This window comes from Pithys albifrons, chromosome 1 (assembly GCF_047495875.1).
Source record: "Pithys albifrons albifrons isolate INPA30051 chromosome 1, PitAlb_v1, whole genome shotgun sequence".
In the NCBI taxonomy this organism is placed as follows: domain Eukaryota; kingdom Metazoa; phylum Chordata; class Aves; order Passeriformes; family Thamnophilidae; genus Pithys; species Pithys albifrons.
Genome location: NC_092458.1, coordinates 23,057,654 through 23,080,322, shown reverse-complemented (window position 1 = coordinate 23,080,322; position 22,669 = coordinate 23,057,654). Strand labels below are relative to the sequence as shown.

Genomic DNA, 22,669 nt, shown 5'->3' with positions numbered 1-22,669 from the left:
CTCCGTGGCACACCTCGCCCTCATTCAGAGTGAAGCGTGGCCTCCTGACGGCTGGAGGGTGGCTGAAGTGCCAGAAGCAAGGACAGAAGGGAAGGAGTGGTGGGAAGGCAGGAACAGAGTGGTACAAAGCCAGGAACAGAGGGGTGCACAGCCAGGGACAGAGGGGTGCACAGCCAGGAACAGAGGGGTGCACAGTCAGGGACAGAGCAGTGCACAGCCACGAGTGAACAGAGCGATGCACATTCAGAGGTGAACAATGCCTGTGCTCCTGTGCTGAGGGGAGCTCCTTCCAGAAGGATGAAAAATGGTGAGGGTCAGTACCATGTCTGGAGGACAATGTATTTAAATAAGAAATGAAGGTACTGAATAAACATGATCATTCTATGGATTTGTTTTCCATTAGAAGTATTTGACATATACTTTTCTTAAATAAACACATTTAAAGTCTTACCTATTCTTTCATAGAACACATCTGTACCTTTTCCCAGCCTCTAAAATAAAATGCTTGTTTTCACCAGCCTGTTTTGAATGGTCTCATGTGGCTTGTTTTCCTTCAGAGGTCAACAGTTGTGTGATCCTACACTGTTACCTATGCTGTCAAACAGCACTGTCAAACTTTGTTGATGTCCTTCCTAATGGTGATTATATGTTGTGGCTGCTGACGCAGACAGGGTCTAATAGAGCCTGGAACAGTTTGTGCAGAAGATAACATTGGGATAAGCCATGAGCTCAGTGAACTGCCCCACTCTGTGTAAGCATCAAGGCCAACATGTTCCCATTTCTGTTCCAGAGTGACTGTTTAAACAAACAAACAAACAAACAAACAAACAAATACCTTAAAATCCAAAGTATTTCTTAAAGCAACTCTTTAGCATTCTCCCAAAATACCACTTGGCAGTGTTAGGACTCTCTCTCAAGGCACTGAGCATTGTGAAAGCAAGATTAAAGTGGCCAAATCAAGAAGACAGACAAGACTGAGCAGACATAGTAATGTGGAAGGAGCTGTGGAGAAGACATTGGAAGTTGAGGGAATAATACAGTAAAAATAAAGTTAATGAGAAAATAGGGAAAAGAGGATAAGGAAACAGAAACATCTAACAGAATGTTAGATGGGAGAGGGTATGTGGAGGTTGTGGCAGAGAAGAGGCAGGTAAGAGGTGAGTCATATTGAAGGATGATAGACAATTCAGAAGAAGCATGAATTCAGTGTTTGGCAAAAAGCAGATCAAAAAAGAAGTGGCAGTCCTTCAGTGATTCTAAAAATGTTGTCCAGATAAGATTTTATTTTTTGTAAATAAGTTAAAGACTTGGTATAATCAGACTCCACTCTGAAAACGGGGTAAAAGTAAAAAGCGTAATTAAAAAGGAAAAGAACAGCTGCAGGAAATGATCTTTTAAAAATATGAGTTACTGGAAATAGGAAGCTGATGTTGACTGTAATCTGTACAGGTTAGGGAAGTGTTGTCATGGTTCTCACAGTAAATGCAGTCCAACCAGGGGCAAGACAAAGACTTAAGGTGTAAATAGGAAACAGAGGCCACTGTTCTATTCTAACATAGGCTGTTATTCTATTGTATTCTGTTCTATAGATTTTATGAGATATGAAGTGGGAATTTTTGTATGAGAGCTTGAATTTTGTTGAAAGGAGATGGTGCAGGAAAGCAAGATGAAAAGGTGAAATTGTCAGTCTTGGCTTAAGAAAACGTGGCAGAGGAAAATGGACAGCAGAGTACAAGCTGTAACAAGAACTTGTAAGAGCAAGGCTGTCAAGGGAAAAAGTAGCACCGAGGAAACTTCCAAAACACCATTAATGCAAATCCGAGAGGGGAGTACTTAGTCCCTACATGCAGACAAGAAGAGCAAACTTTAAGAGTGACATTTAACTATCACAGTGAAAGCTCACAGTAATGAGAAGATGAAGGAATGATAAAAAGTGCTTGGCTAGGCTTTTCTCACCAGAGAAAAGGCAGATCTGCATCTCAATTCCCATAAATATTTGAGAGAAATTAGTTGGTTATGGAAAACTCATAAAAAAAAGAAAAAACCCCAGATTTTCAGATCAGATGTTATAATGGTTGCTAGCAAAAGGTCAGTTACTCTGGCTAATCCTGTACCGAAAAATATTCTAATACAGGTTCCACTTTTAAATTAGTTTTATTTGGATTTCTTCTCCATGGGCATTTTTTAACTTTCAACATTTTTAGAAATCAAAATACATTGCAAATGACAGTATACATCCAGAAATGATATAGGTTGCATTTCATCCACTGGAGTGATGGAAATTTAATCAAACAGAGCATTCTTTGGTTAAATAAGAACAGCAGTTCAAGCCAGCTGAGCTTAAATCCTGTATATGCATTACTTTTGCACAAATTAGCAAAAAGTGAGAACCCAACTATTCAAAATTGTTTTCCTTTTTTCAGTAAGTATACAGAAATGACTAAATACATCTCTTAAGTATTGCAAAACCACACTTAGATTTTTAAACATGGTGCACAACAAGTGTTTTTTGGGAAACTACAGAAATAATAGAGTACACGTGGAAATTACACATCAGCTAGTTGAAATGCTTAATGAATTCATAAGAACTTATCAAGAGGGTTTTTTTAAATGCTGGTTTGATCTAATAATTAAAGCACAACAAATAAATGGGATTTTTGCTTTTGACTTGATCTGAAGCAAGATCAGACTCTACAGTCTCAAGAAACTATGATTTTGTTATTATATTTCAAATAACACTCTTTGGGTTAAAAGCTTTCACAAACATCACTTACCATGTGATGTCCAATATCACTTGAGACATTTGTCACTTTAAAGAAAAATTGGAACTGGCATATAAATAAGATTGTAAAGCCAAATTAAGCAAACTACTATCACTTCTCCTTTTTTTTGGTCTGGAAAATTCCGTTCAAAAATCCTCAAATCATATTTTGGATGATTTTCTACAAACTTTCAAGGACTTCTATAGTAGCTATTCCTTGGGTGAAGGAAGCATGAAATGAGAACAAGTGATTTAAGACAGCATTTCTTCATGAAGCTCCTTTTGTCATTTTACATGCCATCACTATTTCATGTTTTGATGTTCCGTCAAGAGTCTCTGAGCAGGTCCCTATAGAAAACCTTGATGAATGTGTCATTTTACAATAGAGAAGTTACTCCAATTAATCTGTGTGTCCAGGGCAACAGCCTATAGCAAGTAGGGTGTTGTAAATTCAAAACCTTTCTTAGTACTAACTAACTTCTTAAACCATTAAGGCTCTAGTGTACATCATTGACACAATCCCTTACTGCTTCAAAAGGCAAGTTAATAAGTTAATGAAGAGGACTCAAGACCATGTCACTGTTGCCAGGGGATGTAAGTGAAACTGAGAGTATAGTAACAGCAGCATTTCTAAAATTCTTCCTCTTTTCTTCGGTTTGTTTAAACACTAACTTTTTACTTTGGATTTGCTTAATCTGTGTGAGATTGAGAGTGAGAGTGTGTGCGTGGGTGTGGGTGTGGGTGTGCGTGTGCGTGTGTGTATTTAGGGGTCCTGTGGTGTAAAGGAGAGCACTCTGGACTCTGAATCCCAAGGACCTGAGTTCAAGTCTCAGTGGGGACCGTCCCCTGGCAGTTCAATTCCTCCCTGCCACCCGATCCTGTCAGATCTTGGATGCTCAGCAGGGTCAGCCCCAGTTAGTACCGGGTGCCGTGACAGTCCAGAGGACTTCACTGTCACTGTCCAAACTCGCTCGGCCGTGGCAGATGGACCTGAGGACTTAAACAGTGGGGCCAGTTCTGCGCACTCTGTGCCTCACCTAAAAAATCCACTGTGCAGGCTGGAAGGGCACACCCACGTGGGGAGAGCCCTGCCCAAATCTTCGTTCTCGAAGTCTGGCCATACATACATTTAGGGATCGGAGACAGAATATGCATTTCAGATTTTTCTGGGAATAGGTGTGAACTGGGATAATAAAACATGTAATTACAGTTCCACAGAAGTGTTACACTTGCATAGTTTCCCTTACAAGGTCTACTACTCTTCCTGCTAATCCTGATGGGCAACATTATCAAATCCATAGTGGACACAGATCTCCATGGCAAAATGATCTGAATCAAGGAGGATTTGATGGTATTCTATAAATCTGTATTGGGTGGGGCATTTTGCTTCAGTAATACACAGTGCAAGATTCAGAGGCAAACTCAAACGGGAAAATGCTACTCATCTGCCAAGAAAAAAAAGAAGGAAATAGATTCAGGCAGGACACTTCCTCCTTTTGTGTAATTACCTCTGCAAAAATCTGCACTACTAACAGAGTCTCTGGCAATAAGACAAGAAAAAAAACATATTAGTGTGTATCTAAACAAAGTTTTCCCCTCTCCTCTGCCTTTGATTCTTACAGATTATCAGGAATGGTAGTGATGCTTGGAGTCCAGGAGGCCGGGACTCATCCAAAGGCTAAGTGGCCCCTGTGAGTTAAACCAGCATGGTGCCCATCTCTGTTCTGGGAATGACACCCTCTCTCCATGCCTGAATCAAAACAAGCTCAGCTCCACTTAATTGGCTTCCAGCTGATCATGGTTCACACAGCTGCCTCTGAGCTCTGCCCAGGGATTAACCTGTACCAGCTCAGGTCACTCACCCAGGCACCCAGGCTCCTCCCCAGCATAGACGTAGTGTGGGCTGATGTCCAGAGCTCAAGTGCATTCCCAAGGATGCTGGAAGACCTTCCCCACAGGCACAGTAACCCCATCCCAATGTGTTTCTTTCTTATATGTAACAGGGAGAACAGCCATATCATTTTCAAACTGTGTAGTGACTTGGCTGGTTAGCCATGGGAACATTCTTTCTGTGATACCCTTAGGAACTGCTGAATAAGTTTTCCATGAGGACATCTAGAGAAAGGGCTGAAGGTGATTAAAATACCTTTTAACTCTTTTGGTATTATCACATGAGATTCCTATTCATAATGTGTTTGCAACAAGTTTGCATTTTCCATAGTAGGAAAGAGAGTTTTTTGTGGCCTGAAATACCTAACATCTTCAGACTTCTTTAAAAAATGAATGCATGAACAAGCCCTTTAAATCTTGGTGAGGAAACAATGTTAAGGGACTGCTCCACCCATCAGTGAGTTAGTGAGGGTTTACAAAAATCAGTTGCACCAAAGAGTTAAAAATAAAGCAGTGGCTGGAGAAGGGAGGCAAAAAAATTTGGGACTACAGGCTATTAAAAATACTTTTCCTGTCTCAACAGGAACAGGCTAGCTGAGAACATTTACTTAAATTCTTCTTATGACAATGTTAACACTTGTATTGAGATAATCCTTGTGGGGCTGATTTGATTTTGGCCCTTAATGTGTTTAACCAGCTTTGTGTCAGTGAGAGACGAGTTTTATTGGAGCTGTGTTCTTTGAACTGCTTTCATTTTTTCTACTGAAGTGGAGAAGTTCTACTCAATTTCCAAGTGAAGTATCAAATTATCTAACTAGGGAAAAGCATACGTAGAAAACACAAGTTAGGGAAAGAGGACAGCTTTAGCATAATGTATTTTTAAATTTAAATACCTGAATTTGCAGCTATTAAATTTCTCTTAGCGTATTTACAAATCAAAGGAGACCAAGCAAGAGTAATACCTCCACAATCCATAGAGGATTCTGAGTAGGCAATTTGCTTTTTCTGCAAATCAGAACATTATATTTAGCACATACTGTAGTTTCCCTGTGGGTGCACAGCAATAGAAGTCAAAACAAACAGATACAAAGCATTTTTAAACAGCGTTTAAGATGACGCACTGCCTGCTTGAAATAACAAGTTTGTACATTGCAGGGTAGGGTTAGTATCCACCTCTCCTTTATAATTTGAAAGTCTGTGTTGATTTATTTTCACTCTGCTCTATGTCAGACAGGGCTATTTTGAAGCCTTTTGGGAAAAGAAAAAAATATCACAGTAAAGTAACCATCCAGCATGAAACTTTAAAAGTGTTTGGAAACTCAGGAGATTTCTATCTTAAAGCACGTTCAATCATCCTTTACTTGGAACCGCTTTTAAATACTCTTCTACTGCAATGGCAGAAACTTCTCCATACCAGTTTTGAAGCCAGATATGCTCAATGTTCATTTTCATGAAGAACCACTCATAGCTACGAGGCCACTTTCTTACGACAGGATGCCTGAAAGGACAAAGAAAAGGAAAAAAATTAAAAGATGTGCCAAAGAATATGCATAGTCTGCTTTTTGATTCAGTCTGGTGTGCTCAGCCAGAGTGAAACCTGAGCTCCGAGAACCACCACCATTCCTCTTTTTGGCCCTCCCTTGCTGTAAGGTTTATGATCTTCCATAGCCCAGTCGGGGAGAACTGCAAAACAGGCAGCCAGCGAACATCACGTCCCCCATTGCAGAATCCCATCTCTAAAGGCAGATGTTTTTTAGTCTCTGAGTAAGTGAAAAATAGTTAGACGAGATTCTCTGAATGTGTGCTTGTATCTGTGCAAAGGAAACAATGTTCTGAAAATTCTGCATCTTTGGTAGCAGTTGTGGTATGGCAGGAGTCAACTGGGTAGCAGGTAGAGCAGAGACTCTGCAAGCTATCACCTCCTACAGCCTTCTCATCCTGTACTTCTGTCTCATTTCTTTTGCCTGCCCTTAGGTCAAAGAGATTCTCCCTGACATCAATACTGGGTGCAGATACCTGGTCCCCAAGCCCCAGAAAGCGCATCTGTAGAAAGCTCAGCAGCGATGCACAGAGTGGGTACAACAGCTCAAGTTGCAATATTCATGGGAGCACGAGAGGAAGTGGTGCAAGTCTGGGCATGGTTGGCCTACTGCCTCGCTATGCCTGCAGAGGACCCTGCAGTGGAGATGGTTGGTTTGGCAACCTCTTGGTTTCCCTCTGGTTGGGAAAATGGGATTTCCCACCATTTTGAGTTGTCCCTTTGAGCACCTACAACTGTGGCACTGGGAAGTAGCTCCAGATGATGCCTGCACTGGATGGGGTTTGCCCTGGCAGCCCTCACCATGTTGTTCTGGCTTTTGCACCCTGACAGTGGAGCATTCTTTGCTGAGGCACTGGTAGACTTTGGCTCACATGGAAATCTTATTCCTGCAAAATTTGTAAAAAAGGCTCCTGTGCCAATATGGCCCTGCCTGTCCGCAGTCCCATTTTGGCTATCAATGGCACCACTGACAAGAGTCCCACCCTTACCCCTTCCCATAGGCCAGAGAGAGTATCGCCTCCAGGCTGTTTTGGGTCCCAGCTCATCCCAGTTTCCCAGCAGTATTTGACTGACCAGGTAAGGTGTGGCTGGAGGACCATCCCTGGCAGCCTGTGTGGGAGGTGTGTGCCCCAGCTAAGGTTGAGGCTGAAGACCCACTGGAGGACATGATGGCACACCCCTGTGTGTGTGCGTAGGCATCTGGGTTGTGCTTGCATCGTTCAAAGGAGACTGTTGAGTAAGTACTGTGGCTTTGTAGCAGCTGGTATGTCAGGAGAGGCAATAAAACCCATAAGTTCCACCCTGAAAATACTTATAAGCCCAAAGGCAGCAGAGCTCTGCTCTGTCCCTGCATAGGAAGCTATAGCTGAAGAGCATTACCCGTCCTAAAGTGGGGTAGAATCATGAAAGATAACAAATACACCCTGGATTTATGGAATCTCTCCTTGGAACCAGGTGAAATATTTTCGTAATCCCCAGATTATAAACTACGTGCTTTATTGGAATCCAACACCAACTAATTGCATTTCCATATTTTGTTTCCTCAGGAGTTAAAAGGAGGTCTGTCATTCCAAGCCACACAGGAGCCAACATGCTTTGTGGCCCCAGAGTAAAGATCAAGCAAGCTTGTTACTTCTCTGATTTTCTGTACCAAATGGCCACATTTGTGTATGTGTCTCAAACCTGTGGGTTGCACTCTACTGTGTGCCTGTTAGATACAGACCTGGAAAACACTGCTTGCTTGGCAAATTCCACTTCCTCCGGAGGCACCGCGACCATTTGTCCCATGAGAGTCAGCCTGGCACACCTTGGATCCTCTGGATCAATTACATTTTTTCTGTGCACAGACAAAAATGCTTATGAGTAACGGCTTGATTTCTTTCTTAAGTTTTTTTTGAGAAATGGGAACTCCTGCTCACAAATAGAAAGCTTTGTCAAGCCCTTGCAGGTCTTTTCTATGCTCAGCTATACCATTTGGTGGAGGGGAGAGATCTTGAAGGGATACTTGCCTGACACATAGCTCTGCTGTAGATACTTGCTTAATCTTAATTTACAATCACAAAACCTGTTGACTTGTAAAAAATATGAAAATGGCAGTTTTCACAGACAGATGTAGTGACCTGTATTCAGGATTCTGCAAACTGTGAGATGGTTAGTCTGTGCCTATGTCTACAAAAAAACTACGAATGCATGTAGTTGTATGTAAAACATAAGGTCTTTTCCTTGTGCTTATCCTAAAAACCACATTATTTTTCATTTTTTATTCATTTTTCAAGTGGTTTACACCAAATAGACAAGATCTATTAAAACAAATTCTCAATTACCTTGTAACTGTTGCTTTTTGGCTCTTTGTATACAGTAATAATAAATAACTCCCATTAGTAGCTGCAGGGCAATTGCTGAGTCTGACATATAAAATACAAGGATATAAATCATAAGTAAATCGACCAATTGCAAAAAAATGTTGTATGCAATGACCAAAGGCTTGAATGCTGGTGAATGCTGAGCAGGCCCAAGTCCCACTGCCAGCAGTTTGAGACTCAGCATCTCAGGGAACTGTCTTCCCATGTAAGCCCAAAAAATGCATTAGGAAATGAAGGCTGCATTTCTTCTTCTGTGTTTAATTGGAAGCAGCAAATTACAGTAAATTACATCTCATCTGTGTGCAGTTTTACTTAAAGATCTTGGCTTGAGCCCTTTAGCCTTAACAGTGTGCAATCTGCAATGGCTTCATTTTTGGTTATAATTCTCAGTGTGTGTCTAGTGCATGCAGGAAACATATGGACATCCTCCTGCAGCTAATTTAACACCTGCAGATTCTCCACAGATGGTTATGAAAGACTATGTAGCTCACTGGATAAAGTAACTGCTTCTCCGGAGAGGGCCATGAACAGAGAAACACAAGGAAGTATAAGAGGCCGTTTGATACTTGGCTATGCCCAGTAAGCACTTGGCACTGCCTGTAGCCTGACCTCCAAAGGGCCACTCGCAGTCACATAATCTCTGGAATGTTTTTTCAGCATCCTGTTCAGTCTGGAGCGGCAGTTGACTGAAGGGGATGTTCAGCTTAACAACTTCTGGGCAAAGGCTTACTGTGTGCAAGGAAGGGCACTAGCCAAGGATCAAGCTCAGACCTTCTGCTCACATCAATGTATAATGATCTAATTTTCTCTAGTAAATTTTCTTTTTATTATAAAACAATAAATGAATGGTGTTCTAAGTATCTGAAAATCTGCGCTTCCTACTCTGGCACTGGGTTTATTTTCTATCAATGTGTATCTGGAGCACAAACTTGTCTATGTGATCACCTTGGCACTCTATAGATCCTTAGTGCTAACTCACACTGCCTGAAGATGTCATTTCATATCTGGCTCACAGTTGCCTGAGAGCACCCTGTCCCTAAGGAACACAGCTCCATGCCCTGGGGACACCTGAAGCTCCTTGAATTTCTTTTGCATAGGCTTTGGGTGTTGTGTGGCTGTTCAGCACCCATGGTCCAATGAGACACTCATCCACCAAAACACATATAAATATAGGCAATATTATCTTGCCAGTAAAAATTATTCAAATTTAATTTTGCACATTGGAATAATATTCTGGAAGGTCAGTTTGTTTTTCCAGGAAACAAGGCAAACAAATTATTTGTCAAGATCATGTTAGGTGAAGTTTTGGAAGAGCTTTACAGGACAATGATACATTTCAATTCAGCACACTGTTATTACTTTGTTGGTTTTGCTTTCAGGGCTGCCTCTTATCATAGGCTTTCTGTTTCAGAATAGGAACCTTGTATTCTAATCTTACATTAGCATTAGTATTTTCTTTTTCAAAGGAACCCTTCATATTCTGAAGTAAATCTGTTTCTGCTTAGGTTTTTTGGCATAGTAGTTCCCTAATAAAGTGTGAATTTGTATTTCTTAAACCCCCAAAAATCACTAAACTTACAGCTACCACTTCTAAATGTTGTGAACAGGTCTAGAGCTTTCAGTGCTTTTACCAGCACAACTAACATAAATGCAGGATTTGCTTCCTAGTAGTAAAGGGATATAGTCAGGGATGTACCTCATATTTTTACAAAAGATAATAAAGGGATACCAGGGACAAATAGATATATTTACTAAAATATTCCTCCCTTACGACTGTAGAGGTCTAGTCATGCATTCACTAGTCTCTTATTGCCTTCTGTATAAACACATTCAGCTCTCAGTCCTTGGGTTCCTTTTATCTTTGCTGGCACAAGAACAAGTAGGTGTGGAGGAGCAGCTTTATGTAACATTTGTGTGCTGCTGACCCCAGGCGAGGGGGAGGCAGAGCCAGGGGCAGAGACGATGATATTGTTGCTCTGTTGAGGAAACTCGAGGTGATTTCTCAGGCCCTGTCCTTACAGGAATCAGGTCCTCTGTCTCCCTGGTGAGGACTTCATGAAGGTTATGTTAAAACAGAAACTGAGGGGAAAAGAAAACAGGTAACTGTGGAAGGAGACCAAGCAAAAGGGGAACACATTATTTCATGCTTATTCAGAATACATACACTTTGTTGCAGAAAATTAGGAAAGCTAGATTAAAATGGAAGAAGATTCAGTTTACGCATTTTATAAGAAGACAGTGCATTAAGAGAGATCATTCTAATCATTCATCTGATTGTATGTATGGCCAGACTTTGTGAACGAAAATTTGGGAAGGGCTCTCCCCACGTGGGTGTGCCCTTCCAGCCTGCACAGTGGACTTATTAGGTGAGGCACAGCGTGCACAGAACTTGCCCCACCGTTTAAGTCCTGAGGTCCATTTGCCACAGCCAAGCAAACTTGGACAGTGACAGTGAAGTCCTCTGGACTGTCACAGCACCCGGTACTAACTGAGCATCCGAGATCTGACAGGATCGGATGACAGGGAGACATTGAACTGCGAGGGGACGGTCCCCACTGAGACTGGAACTCAGGTCTTTGGGATTCAGAGTCCAGAGTGCTCTGCTTTACACCCACGGGACCGCCCTTATTCATCTGATTAGTAAAGAGAGAATTCATTGTTCCTGTTCCTCTGCTCACAGTGAGCAAACTAGGTATGCAGAGTTTGACCCAGTCCAGGCAGTTCTCCTCTAAGCATGTGAGATGACAACATGAGCCACATTCACTTACAGAGGTGCCAGCTTTACTGAGCTTCAAGAGGGGCCTGTATCCAAGTGAAATATGTTTCACAAGAGAGATGAAATGGCACGAAGTGCACTGCTGATGAACATGTCCCACTTATTTTACTCCATGCTTTTTGGGTCACGGTTCAAGAGTGGTTCAGAGTAAAGAGTGCCATCTACTCATTAAATTGTTTACTACACTAGCCATCTCTTGTTTAATTAGAAGGTTCTAATACAACATCTATCCAAGTCCAGATGCGATGAACCCGTAGTTCGGGCTGCTGTGGTTATAGTGGCACATCAGGTGATGATGTTGGGTCTTCATTAGGATTCCCTTTCACAGGAGATCCCTGCTTTGACTGAATCCTCTCCATCTCCTGGTTTCTGATCAAAAGTATCCCTCAGTATTGTTTTCAGTATCAGCCTCTGCGATCTGTTAGTGAGCTGACACAGATCTGACACAGAGCAGCAGTAAAAGTAAAATAAGAGTTTGAGAGGAAAAGCACTTGAGAAGGAAAGTCAGGTGTCCTCAAGAAAGAATTGGTATGAGAAAGGCAGAAGGGTTCAGTAATATTACAGGGTCTCGAGACAGAAGCAGAGGTCTATGGAGAGGAATCCCTCTCTTTTTCTTCTTCCCCAGCCTCCTTTTCCCATAGAGCAGCTGACATCCTTCTCCTCCACTCCCCGAAGAAACAAGACCTTCTATCCTCCCTGTCAGGATACATAAATCCTTCCCATATCCCCTGAATACAGTTCTCCCTCCTCTGTGAGAAAGCACTGCTCTTATCCTTGTACTTCTTGAGCAGAATGGAAGAGAAAAGAAGTTGGGAAAGAGCTTTCTCCTATTGCAGCAAAGGAGAGACAGAGAGCCAAGCAGAAAGCCCCAGAGAACAGTTTTCTTGCACTTTTCGTTCTACTTTAAAGCACACGGCTCATGTGTCATGTGACCGCCTCCACACATCCTAACCTCTCCTATAATGACAGCAGTGGTGCAAAACCGTGTAATTAGGAGGTGGGGACTGGATGCCGACACAGCTCATCCCTGTCCCCTCCCACGGATGCAGGTTAGGCACCCTGTCACACCCTGCACAGGGCATCTCTTCACATAGCCCCAAACTGGGCACAAGGTGAAAAAAGCAGAGTTATTTTCTAGTATATACAACACATCATAGGATTTTTGTCCCCTAAAATCTACAGAATGGAAAGAAGGGAATGCTATGTTATTAGAGAATTACTGTAAAGTGCATATAATTTTGATTCATAAATGTGATTAAATTTTGAAAAGTAAGTTATCCTCATACATTTCATTTGCTGACCACCAGCTGCCAGGCTCCGAAGCAGAAAGAATGTATTGGTGCTGCTAATCTGCGTGGTATGAACATCAAACAAAATCTCTGCTGAAAGCAATTTCATAATCTGAAAAGCTGTTGCTGGCCTTCAACCGGATATGGCTGGGCAGTTCTGCCCTGCTCTGATTTTAACAAGAATTTCTTTATCAGCCATGTTTGGGAGCTAGCTAAGACAGTCAGACATCTTCGCTTTTGGAAGACGTCTTCTCTTTTGAATGTAAAGTCGGTTTGAGTACTGATAAGTGGCTATTCTGCATCTAAGTGAGTCTGTATTCATGGTATATCTGTTTTCATGTTTTAAATTATTTCAGTCTTTCTAGAATATATTCCTTCCCAGACTATTTTAATTACAATGTGTTAAGTGAAGGCACTCCGTTGGTCTGTCTTCATTGACAATAACAACTCATTTTTTCAGCTGAACTCTGTGTTTCCAGCAGGAAACTTTTATATACTTTAATCATAGACAATTCACGGAGGGAAAAAAAAGAATCACAGCATCAACTATTTTTGTAAACAGAGTCAGAGGAACACATACTACTTCACTGGAAAGGGATGTTAGGAAATTGGTTATTTAAGAATACAGGAAAAAAATAGTAATTTAGAGCTGTATTGTGTGCATTGGGTCATGATGATAGTAGGTTTCATGTTTGACTTTCTAATTTGGTATCTTCGTGATTTTTTAAATACAGATTTTTCAGGAACAGCTACTGACATAATCTTTTGCACATGACTAAAAAGGGTCAATATAAATACCAGAACTAGAAATGTGTCTGTGCCACAGAATCAGGAAGTGGATCTCAAAAACTGATGGATGTCTGAATTTGGCCTTTGTCTTCTGCATGCATAATTTCTCTTGTTATATCAATCCATGTATTAACAAACTGTGACTCCACAAACCCAGGGGTAGTTATATGTTGGGTGGCCACCTGACATCTCAAAGGTTGTGCCTGCCACCCATGGCAGGCTTATTGTCTCCCAGGATTGCCCAGGGAATGAATTGTGTGCTGCTGATCCACCATGCAGCAGGGACCCTAAACCATCAAATTCCTCTTCTCTCCTCATGGTCTGGTGGTATACAGAAGTATGGGATTCTCAGCACTTCCCATCAGCAGTTTCACTGTAGAGTTTAGGAAACCTACAGAGTTTAGGAGCCAGCTTATAGCCACTGAAAACATCTGCCTGATCATGCCAATCTGCTACCTCAAGCACGAGATGAGCATGGTGGGTAAAATGCCTGTGATGGAGTCACCCCTGGTGGAGGTCTTAAATCAGGAGGTGAATCTGAATCCCTCAAAATCATTCACAGTCTGCAGTGTGGATTTGAAAAACCACCCTCCAAAATAATAGTGAAAGAAAAATAGTGGTGCATTGACCCCAAAACTGGCTGCTTTTCTCTTGCATGAAAACCAGTTCATGGCAGGCATGTAACTGCTCCTTCTCTGGGACAGCTGCAGTGGGTCCCTATGAATGTGCTGAACCTGATGTCAAGGAGGTGACACACGTTTAAAATTAATTGCCTGTTTTCCAGACTGCAGCTGTAATGAGGCAGACCCAGGAGCTTACTTGGAAGGAGGGATCCTCTGAGCAGCCTGTGTATTGGAAAATGTGTTTAGAACAATAGCTGCTCTATTCTTTAATGTCGGGCTGAGTCTTGCTCTCTCTGAAAGCCGCAAGAATGGGACTCAATCTTTTCAGTTTGTCTGTGGCATAGACATACCAGCTTAGTCTATTTATATCCCTGAACCATTTAATTTTTCTTGCCTCTATTATCCATTTTTCAGCCTTCAGATAGGATGCTGTGTAGCTGCTAACAAATGCTGTCTCTATCATGGCCATCAGAGAGCCTTCTCAGAGAGGGGCAGCTGGTCTCCCTCTGGGAAATGTCAATCTCCAGGTCAGAGATGAGGAATCCGGACTGTAGCTGCCACACTAAAATGTCTTGCAATCAGTGCCTAGTCAGATGCATCGCAGCTCTCTTTCTTTCATTTTTAAATACTATTTCTCTTACTAGTTTAGGGTTTTCAAATTTTCCCTCCAGCTGATTAAATATTAAGGCTGGAGCACCAAAAAAGCCAATCTGTGTTCCTTACATCATTCAAAGTGAAAATATTTATTGTCAGGTTTTGGAACTTTAGTGTATTCTGAAACAAAACAAATGAAATTTGCTACTAAATAAATTTTATATCAAATTGGTGTACACAAGTCACTTGAAACTCATTAGATACAAGAAGACTATTAAAATGTCAGCTATGTTTTCTTTCTAAAGGCCAGAAATTTCTTCTACACTCAATAGGTCAGAAGCATTTTTCAGGAGAGTGCCAAATACTCCCAGGAGCATTGACTACACGCACTAATCAGCTTTCACATTTATTTTCATTCTTGCAACTCAGAGCAGGTTACTGATGGAATTCTAGTAAAATTCCACATGAAAACAAGCTACAAATGCATTGTTGGCATACGAGGACATGAACTTTCTCACGTAGAACATGATTCATTTAGCTATTTAACATAATTATTTTGAAACCAAAACAATTAATGATGCACTTGACAAAGAGAACGTCTGACAAGAATGACAATTTCCTTTGCAAAGAAAATCTCACAGATACCATTTTAATACTAGTAGGGCCTGAGGTGTCTCAGAGTAAAAGGTCTTGCCTCTCATATAGTGTGAATAAAGAAGACTTTTGCTATACAAAACTTGAGCCACCGCATAAAGCTCTGCACTAAGGATGCTGTGTGCTGTTTGCATGGCACAGCCTGGCTATCTCAGCAGGTCAAGTGCACCCTGAATCTGGGGACAGGTCACCCCAAGTATTGGCAGCAGGGCCTGGACATGCTTATTGTTTCTTCACTGTTGTGCTGCCTGCAGAAGCCTTTTCTGTGGGGTAACACTAGAATGGTGTGTGGGGCTGGAATTGTAGATGTTGCTACTTTCACATGTAAAAATCACTCACAGATTGCTAGTTTAAAATATAAATTCATTTCTGACCCTAGTAATAGGGGGAGAGTTAAAATCCCAGTGTCCACATGCTTCCTGGCTGTGAGACAGCCCCAAAGCTTGCTCACATCTTCATATCATCAAAAACACAAACTGCACATCAACAAATGTCCCAGCTTTTCATTCTCCATATTACTTGTTCTTTGCACTAATGCCAACCAGTATCTGTTCCAGATGAGAACTCTGGAAATAATGAAAACCAAAATAAATAATGCAAGGAGCTCTGATCAAACTCTGAATCTGTGTACTCAATTCAGTAGTAATCTCAGTATTTAGAGGATGGTTACATGTTAAAATGAGGATATCCTATTTTCCTCTACCTTATTTTTTCCTATCCCCTCTCCTTTGCTCTCCTCCAGCTCTTGGGGAGCTGATTCAAGTTACTAAGCCAGTAGCAATCTCATCCAGAAAAAAAAAAAAAAGAGGTTTCTGCTGGGTTACTAAAATAGGCCCACCATATGGTCAGCTGGAGGGAGGGGGTGAGATTGCACGACCAAGAGCAGCAGTGACCATGGGAGGAAAGGAAGAAGGATTGGCAGATAACCTTATTCTCACTGTCAGGTTAATTTTCTTAAGATTTATATTTCAACAGAGGGTGAGGCAAAGCCCAGAACCAATGGGGAGCAGGGTGGCATGTCACTGATGGTAGGGAGGGAGAGTAGGGATGTGGCAACTGGTAATTAGTTCGGCCTAAGCTGTCTTGGCTATCCAGGTTTGGCTTCTTGGCAGTGTCCAGAGAGCTCTTCTCACCAGACAGCACAGTCTCAGGCTGCAGAGGGGACTAGAGAGCCCTGCTGAACCCAGAATCCGGGTTGAACCCAGAATCCGGGTTGCCCTGGCTGCAAAACAAACAGCAGCAAATATCTGGCATACTGAACAAAAGTGGAGTGGTTTGAACATTAACAGTCACTTAACAAAGACATTGAATAAATATTCCCAAAGGTTTGTGATGTATATGAATTTCATATTTCTATAAATCATGCAGCTTTCTCTTTTGTTGGTGAACCGACACTTCCCAAACAGGTAAATCGGGTAGTGACAAAGACTTTCAAGTGTGGCTGTTTAAAGTCAGGGACTAAAGGCCATGTAACTGCATAAACGGGTGTGTAGTTTTCAGAAGTGCCCAACACCACCACTTATCATCAATGGAAGCTGCTCCGAGTCTTGAGCCTCTGAAAATAGGGCACTGGGTAGTAGAACATAGGACTTAAAATACCTTTTTAAGCCCATGGTCTAGATATTCAGCTCACTATTTGACTGACTGAGAAAGCTTAGAAAGCAGGAATAAATGCCATTAGCCTGTAATGAAAGAACAGATATATTTATTTTTTAAATGATAAATCCAAAATATTTAATGAAGTAATTAAAGAATATCTTTAAGGAACAAGCAGAACGATTTCAGTGTTAACTTCATTGCGCTGTTGACCTCCTCAGGTGTTCAAAGCTGAATTACCTTAAGAAATGTGGTGATGGATGGTTCCTATTAGATGTTTCACATTGTCAGAGGAAGCCGTAATTTCTATTCCTCAGAAAAAGGATGTCAGCCCAAAAGTACCTGTACTGCTTAGGACTAAGAAATATTTAATTTTTCCACCACATAACTCTTCAGAAAACAGCATATTCTGGAGTTAAATACAGACAAGTGTAACAGTAACGTTTTATATTTGCCGTTCACTGCTTTTCCCAGTGCTGTTCTCAGCTAGCAGGCTTGAGAGGTGGGGTGATACCTAAGGCAATCCTCAGTTGGGGAATCCTGCTCTTAAGATAAAACCTTTCCTGCCCCAAAGAGGACCTTAGGGTGGGGTAAAAACTGTTAATGTCGTTTATTTCTGAAGGAGCCAGTTCTTGCTCTCTCCTTGGAACATCAGTTAATATCTGCTTTGGTAATGAGAGTCCTGTCTGACACACATTCAGTGTCAAGTACCTCATCACATAAAGAGTTCACATAAGGTTAACCCAGCCAACTTTGCCACATGCTTGTATGATGTTTGACTGTAAACAAACATATGGTAGAGATAAGTCTTTTTCAAGGAGACAAGAACAGAGGGGAAAATTGAATCATCTTTGAGTTTACATAGGTACATTTTACACATGCAAAGCTTCAGTGAGCTGAAGTTATTCATTATACATATAGAAAGACATGGACCTGTTGGAGTGAGTCCAGAGGAGGCCACAAAGATGATCAGAGGGCTGGACCACCCCTCCTATGAAGACAGGCTGAGAGAGTTGGGATTCTTCAGCCTGGAGAAGAGAAGGCTCCAGGGAAATCTTACAGCAGACTTCCAGTATCTAAGGGGGCTGACAAGATTGCTCTAGACGGGCCTTTCACAAGGACATGGAAGGACAAGGAAGAATGAATTTAAACTGAAAGAAAGTGGGTTTAGATTAGATGTTAGAAAGAAATGCTTAACTGTGAGGATGGTGAGACACTAGAACAGGTTGCATAGAAAAGCTGTGGATGCTCCATTCCTGGAAGTCTTCAAGGCCAGGCTGGATGGGGCTTTAAGCAATCTGATCTACTGGAAGGTATCCCTGCCCATGGCACGGGAGTTGGACTTAGAGGGCCTTTAAGGTCCCTTCCAACACAAACCATTCTGTGATTCTAAGAATCTATGATATGATTAGGAAGAATTCAACTCACTGCTGTCCCTGGAGAGGAGTCTAGGACTGGATGTAGACTGGTAAACCTATAACCTGGCATCCTTTATTTTGGGGTCATTTACTGACTGTTTATGATATATAAGGTATTAAAAAAAATTTGCAAAGATATTCAGTTATATCCTCTGAAGAGTTGGAAATTAGACTGTCACAGTCCTGAGTGTATAACTTGTGAACTGAGAGCCCAACATCCCCTTGCGGAACCCAGAGAGCTATAGCCCCATCAAGGCAATCAGCAGGGCCCCCAGAGTGGTTCAGCAGAACCAAGGTGTCTGCTTTACCATGGACAGCCTTTGAAACTCTATGGACTTTATTGATTAGTTCACTATAGACTAGAATATGATCTTGAACACCTAGATTTTATGTAGGCACCTCCAAGAAATTAAAATTTAGGTTATGTTAATGTGCAAGCTGAAAGCTACTCCAGCTGTTGATGCTATAATATACTTACTTCAGTGACACCTCTGCTTTTCTCTACTATGCTTCACCAGGGCAACTTACTGCAAAACAAACCTAGGAAGGAGCATGCAGCTGATGGTGAGAGACAAAAATAAAAGCAGAACATGGAAGGTCAGGACTCAGCATTTCGCTCTGAGGTCTCTGTTCTCACTGAGGGTGGTAGTAGGCAGATAAAACTGTTACCTGCAGAAATTTCCATCTACCTCTGGCAGGGTCAGAGAAGCCATGGGATTCTTCAGGAGATCTGTCACAGTGTTATCCTTCGGTGTCACATAAAAGAAAGGGATTCCAGTGCTGTTATTGATGGGACCATCACTGAGAAGTAAACAGTTCCCATAGGGCATGCCTTGGATCTGCAAAACCCAAATAAGCAACTGGTTACATCTTTGCACACAGAGGGTCTACAATGTGGGAGATTCCCTCAAGGGCTCTAACAGAGAGGACAACCAGGCCCATTGCTCCCACTTTCTGTTGTCATGAGATAGCCCTTCTAAATTAGTCTATCTCCTCTAAATTAGTTCTATCATGCTTCTATGAAAACAGACCTCTCCTGTATTTCTTTTTTTCAGTCCTGTCCATGACACTATAGAAAACATTTTCACTTCCACAACCTTAAAGGAACCACCAAATTAAAAACGTTCAAGTGCATTAAAATCAATGCCATCAGTGTCAAGAAATGTTTACTTTAAACCAGTGCTGATACCTTTCCTCAAACCCCAAAGGATATAGGGGCTAATTTAGCTGTGATTCAGCCTGCTTTTTATGCTAAGTCTGCCTGTTCTTTTGACTTTGACTTGCAATGTCGTTGTATCAGTTTGTCAAGGCAGAGAAAAACCATTTTAGCTAGAATTGAGTTTGAAGTCAAACTGGGCATCAGCACAACCTCCTGGGCAGGACCATCAGGTCTGGGGGGGCCTCAAGCACAAGCCTCTTCCCACAGCAGAGGAGAGACACCAAGGAGCCAAGTTTTCAAGTTTTCTCCCATACAATGACCTGTGGATATAATACATGCAAAAATGTCCTTGTCCAGTAATGACACCCATTAATATTTTCCATAATGATTTATAGTCCTACTTTGCTTTTCATGCCATTATAAATAACAATGAAAGATACCTAATGAACTACTGCGTTTTTTTTCATGTCTTCAGATACTTCTTTCCTCGTGGTCTATTAGATGTTAAATAGTAAAATTATCAGTCAATACATTAATTCAATGTAAGTGCTAAATCTTTACAGCAAAATCAAATTAAATAAGAATAGTTAATAAGAATATCCTGGATAATGTTGTTACTTGGGTTGAATGCTTCCTGATTTTTAATGTTTATATGCCTTTAAAATTTTAATGCATACAGTGCTTATAAATGGTCTTTGTTGGCATTCCTAAGAAGTAATGCTTTAATGATGCTACATAACTTAGAAACTAAAAATACTTGTTTAAGAGTTACAACGAAAAAAAATAGCTGTCAGTAATAATGCAGAACATATTCCCATTGCTTTTAAAATGCTCAGTGTGTCATGCAAGGTTAGCTACACTGGATTCCCAAAAGGAATTGTGATCACAGGCAGCCTAGCTTAGCATTCAGAGCATCATTCACTACCCCATGAATTCCAAATTTTATTATGAATCAGATTTTTTTGTATTACTTCTAGGTAGAAGTAGAGGCAACTAATTGCAGCTTACATTATGTCTGCAATTCCACTGAGGGTTTCACGCCTCTTGTGACTATGTATATATTTATTTAATGTTATTTTTTTTCAACCTGTTACTTTATTTCACAGTAACATAAACTGCCACTAATTCTGCCAAGCTTTCTGAAGATTCATGTGCTTCTAACTTTGTCTGATTTTTAAATTGTAAATTAATTATCTGTGAATACTTTCAACAGAAAGGATGTCCTTTTTTATTTTTGTTTTCATTTTGTCTGAATGATACCAGATGATGTGCCAGGGAAATATTTTAAAGCGGGAAAAAATGACCCCATTCTCCAGTGCAGCCCAGCTATTTTGTTTAATGCTCCTGACAGAGAAATCGTCCTTTAAGCTGGCAAAGCTGGAGCGATGGACAGGTTTTGTGGTAGCCCAGCAGACTCTCCTGTTCCTTCTCCTCCTGAAACAGCCCCTCTGCAAACCCAAGGCTGCAGCTCTGCTGTCTGGCCTAATTTTTGGTGCCTCTCTGGTGCTGTTTTAGCGTGCCTGCTCCCTCGCTGTGCTCCAAGCGCGATTTCTCTTCCAGATCCCGGCCGCTCCCTGCGCTCCGCGGGCCGTACCTGTCCGCGGCCGGCGCGGGTCGCCACGAAGCCGCGGGAGTTGTGGCGGGCGAGGCCGCGGGCGGTGCCGGCGCGTCCCGGGGCGCCACCGCCCTCCCGCCGGTACGAGAACATCCGGGAGGGGGCGGCGCCCTGCGCGGGCCGCGTCGCCGGCCCCGAGCCCAGCGCCGCGTCCTCCCGGTACGCCGAGGCCGGGTAGCTCTGCTTCCAGAGGCCGCCCGCCTCCTCCAGCAGCGCGGGCAGCGCCTCCTCGGTGGAGGAGCTGTGCAGCTCGTCCGCCGCCGCCCCCGTCTCGGGCAGCGGCCACGACACCGAGCTCACCACCACGTACCCCCCCGCGCCGCGCCACAGCAGCGCCGGCAGCAGCCACAGCGGCCACCGCCGCGCCGCCGACATCTTCTGCGGCAGCTCCCGCCGCGCCCTCCCCCGGCCGCCCCGCCCGGTCCCGCACGGCGCCGTCTCGCTCGGTCCCGCCCCGTCGCGCCGCTTCGCCCCGTCCCGCCCCGCCCCCCCCGCCCCGCCCGGCCCCGCCCCGCCCCGCCCGGCCCTGCCCCGCCCCGCCCCGCCCCGCGCGGCCCCGCCCCGCCCCGCCCGTCCCGCCCCGCGCGGCCCCGCCGCGCCCCCTGCCCAGAGCCAAGTGCTCGGAGCGCCCCGGGAGGGCGGGATGCGCGTCCCGTCTCGCTGTCCTGCCCCTCCGCAGCCCCTCTGCCCGCACCTGCCCGCGACAGTCGTGGGGCACCCCCTCCACCTCCCACCCCTCCCCCCCGCGGTTCCAGCCCACCGGAGCTCACTGCGGTGTGCGGGGGCAGCTGTAGCACTGTGAGAGCACCTGCGACAGGCACAGTCCCGCAGGTATCTCACCAAAGTGAGTTCTCTACACGCACCTCACAACCAGCCAGACGGAGCTGTGCGGGTAGCGGAGGGGCGACCTCTCTCTCCGTTTGTTAAAAAAGAGAACGCAGGAGGCAGCGCATCCACGTGAATATTCCCGTTGCAGGGAAAGCTCCATTTGGACGGCAGGGGTCAAGTAACAGCAAGACCCCAAGTCTGAGCCGGCAGACAGCACTAGTTTGGTGCTTGCAGAATGCGTTTTGGTATTTAAGTATGTGGAGTTGCTATTAAATGATAAGTTTCCCAGGCGAGGTTTTAATTAGGCAAAGATTTGGATGTATATTGGAGTTTATATCAATGGCCTGATTTAGTAAAGGCACTTGTGCATCCAGATCATTTTCTGTTCTTGGCAGCATACCCCTTCAATATGGTAATGCAAACTTGTAATTCTTTGAAACATATGCTTGTAAACCTTCATTACTTTCACGCAAATTATTTAAGGAGCACAGGTTCAATAGGAGACAGGGAGCAATGAATCTCACAAGAGCCTTTACCTCTCTGTAGCCTCTCAGGTACATCTCACAGATCTTACCTTTCCATAGCTGTGAAGAACAGATTGCAAGGTCACTCTACTGACACAACTTCTGCTTCATTGCACCATGAGAACATGTTGTATATCTAATCCAGAATCTAAACTTTTACAAATAAAAGTGGACTGAAAAATACTGAGTACTTTTAGCTTGTATTTTTCCTAGACACCCTATTCTGGTGGTTTTTTATCTTCACCATAAA

General features: G+C 42.9%; 1 protein-coding gene across 1 annotated transcript; it reads right to left on the bottom strand.

The window, feature by feature from the left end:
- Nucleotides 1–2,135: 2,135 nt before the first annotated feature.
- CREG2 (cellular repressor of E1A stimulated genes 2) lies at nt 2,136–21,468 on the bottom strand. Its single transcript, XM_071579781.1, has 4 exons — nt 21,047–21,468; nt 18,963–19,132; nt 7,915–8,028; nt 2,136–6,149 (listed from the first exon to the last, which is right to left on the bottom strand). Exons 1-4 carry the CDS (start codon nt 21,440–21,442, stop codon nt 6,002–6,004), a joined length of 828 nt encoding a protein of 275 aa, XP_071435882.1. The 5' UTR covers nt 21,443–21,468; the 3' UTR covers nt 2,136–6,001.
- Between the last annotated feature and the right edge of the window lie 1,201 nt (nt 21,469–22,669).

What these genes read in the sequence shown, in the direction of transcription:
- CREG2 (XM_071579781.1), bottom strand. Translation starts at nt 21,442, where the DNA reads ATGTCGGCGGCGCGGCGGTGGCCGCTGTGGCTGCTGCCGGCGCTGCTG. An exon ending in CCCGCGCCGGCCGCGGACAG is followed by an intron (nt 19,133 to 21,046) that starts GTACGGCCCGCG and finishes TGGGTTTTGCAG; the next exon opens with ATCCAAGGCATGCCCTATGG. An exon ending in GTAGATGGAAATTTCTGCAG is followed by an intron (nt 8,029 to 18,962) that starts GTAACAGTTTTA and finishes GTCTGTGCACAG; the next exon opens with AAAAAATGTAATTGATCCAG.